We start from the raw sequence: 1,252 nt of genomic DNA on the forward strand, positions 1-1,252 counted from the left end.
TGATGCTCCTGGTGTTTACTTGACTGTGCTGCTGTCTGTCGTTCTTTCAGATCAAGATGCAGCTAAAGGAGAGAGATGTCTCCATTGAACTTGTTCACAATGACTACTCTATCTACGAGAACGTGTTCCTCAACTCTGATGACTTCAGCCACGTCATTGAGATCTACGACTTCCCAGTTATTTTCAAGACTGAAGACATTCTGGATGCCTTCACTCAATATAGGTGAGAATATAAAGTCATGATCTACATATTACTCTGAATAGAAATCCTTTTTTCGACTTTTTATTTTAAAACACATTAAGGAAACAGATTTGAAGTAAGCCACACAGTTCTGATTGCTTTGTTTCTACTTCTAATATCTGGTGTTATGCAACAAATCAGTATAAAATATTGCATAACTGCAAAGTTAAAAGACAAGGATATATGAAAATGGCATCCATGCACTAGGAAAGGAGGTAAGAAGGTGCTCTAGACATAAAGAGAAACAAGCTTAAATGTTGGCCTGTAAACAAAACACTAATGCTGCAAACCCCCTAAACACACCAGCCCCACTGCCAAACACTGGTTTATTTATTTAGATCCCCATCAGCTTCTGAGTCAAAGAAGTAGCCATTCTTCCTGGGGTCTTAACATTTTTTTTTTTATCAGATATTACATCAAAGCTGTGTAACAATGAACCCAAACACAGAAGTACACACCCATACTTGTTCTGCCATCGTAGTGAGGACCATGTGTTGACTCCCATGGACTTCCATTTATTTTCAGTCATTTTCAACCCCTTCCATGCCCTAATCCTAAAACTAACCCTAAACCTAACCATTACCAATTAATACCTCACCCTAACCAATTGACACCTTAGCTAAACCTAAACATTAGCAAAGTGGCATGTGAGGACCCCCAAAATGTCTTCACTTTGGTCCTAAATTTGATGTTGAAATTGTAAAAATGGTCCTCACTCTGAGGGCTGGGCAGGTACACCCACACACACACACACACAATACAACTTCATATATATAACATACGCACAAATATACATAACAATATAGTATGAGCTCTTCTATGTAAAAAACATTACCAATCTCTGGGTATTGTGTAAATTACAAAACATCTCAGTTACTAGTGCTCACTATGAATGACTTAATTCCGTAAATGTTACAGTCACTCCAAAGTAAATACATAAAGTCTAAGCCTTTTGGAAAAGCTAACGTTGCACATCTCTGAAACCCAAGAATTACAGGAAGAATGCCAGCT

General features: G+C 37.9%; 1 protein-coding gene across 1 annotated transcript in view; it reads left to right on the plus strand.

Annotated features, from left to right (window-relative positions):
- Nucleotides 1-1,252, plus strand: part of r3hcc1 (R3H domain and coiled-coil containing 1) — a 14,326-nt gene that overhangs the window by 6,152 nt on the left and 6,922 nt on the right. Inside the window, exon 5 of the mRNA XM_015394373.1 lies at nt 51-223. Within this exon, the coding sequence (XP_015249859.1) occupies nt 51-223 (173 nt within the window). The remainder of the gene's footprint in view (nt 1-50; nt 224-1,252) is intronic.

The sequence above is a fragment of the Cyprinodon variegatus genome, unplaced genomic scaffold (assembly GCF_000732505.1).
Source record: "Cyprinodon variegatus isolate N-32 unplaced genomic scaffold, C_variegatus-1.0 Scaffold682, whole genome shotgun sequence".
Lineage (NCBI taxonomy): Eukaryota > Metazoa > Chordata > Actinopteri > Cyprinodontiformes > Cyprinodontidae > Cyprinodon > Cyprinodon variegatus.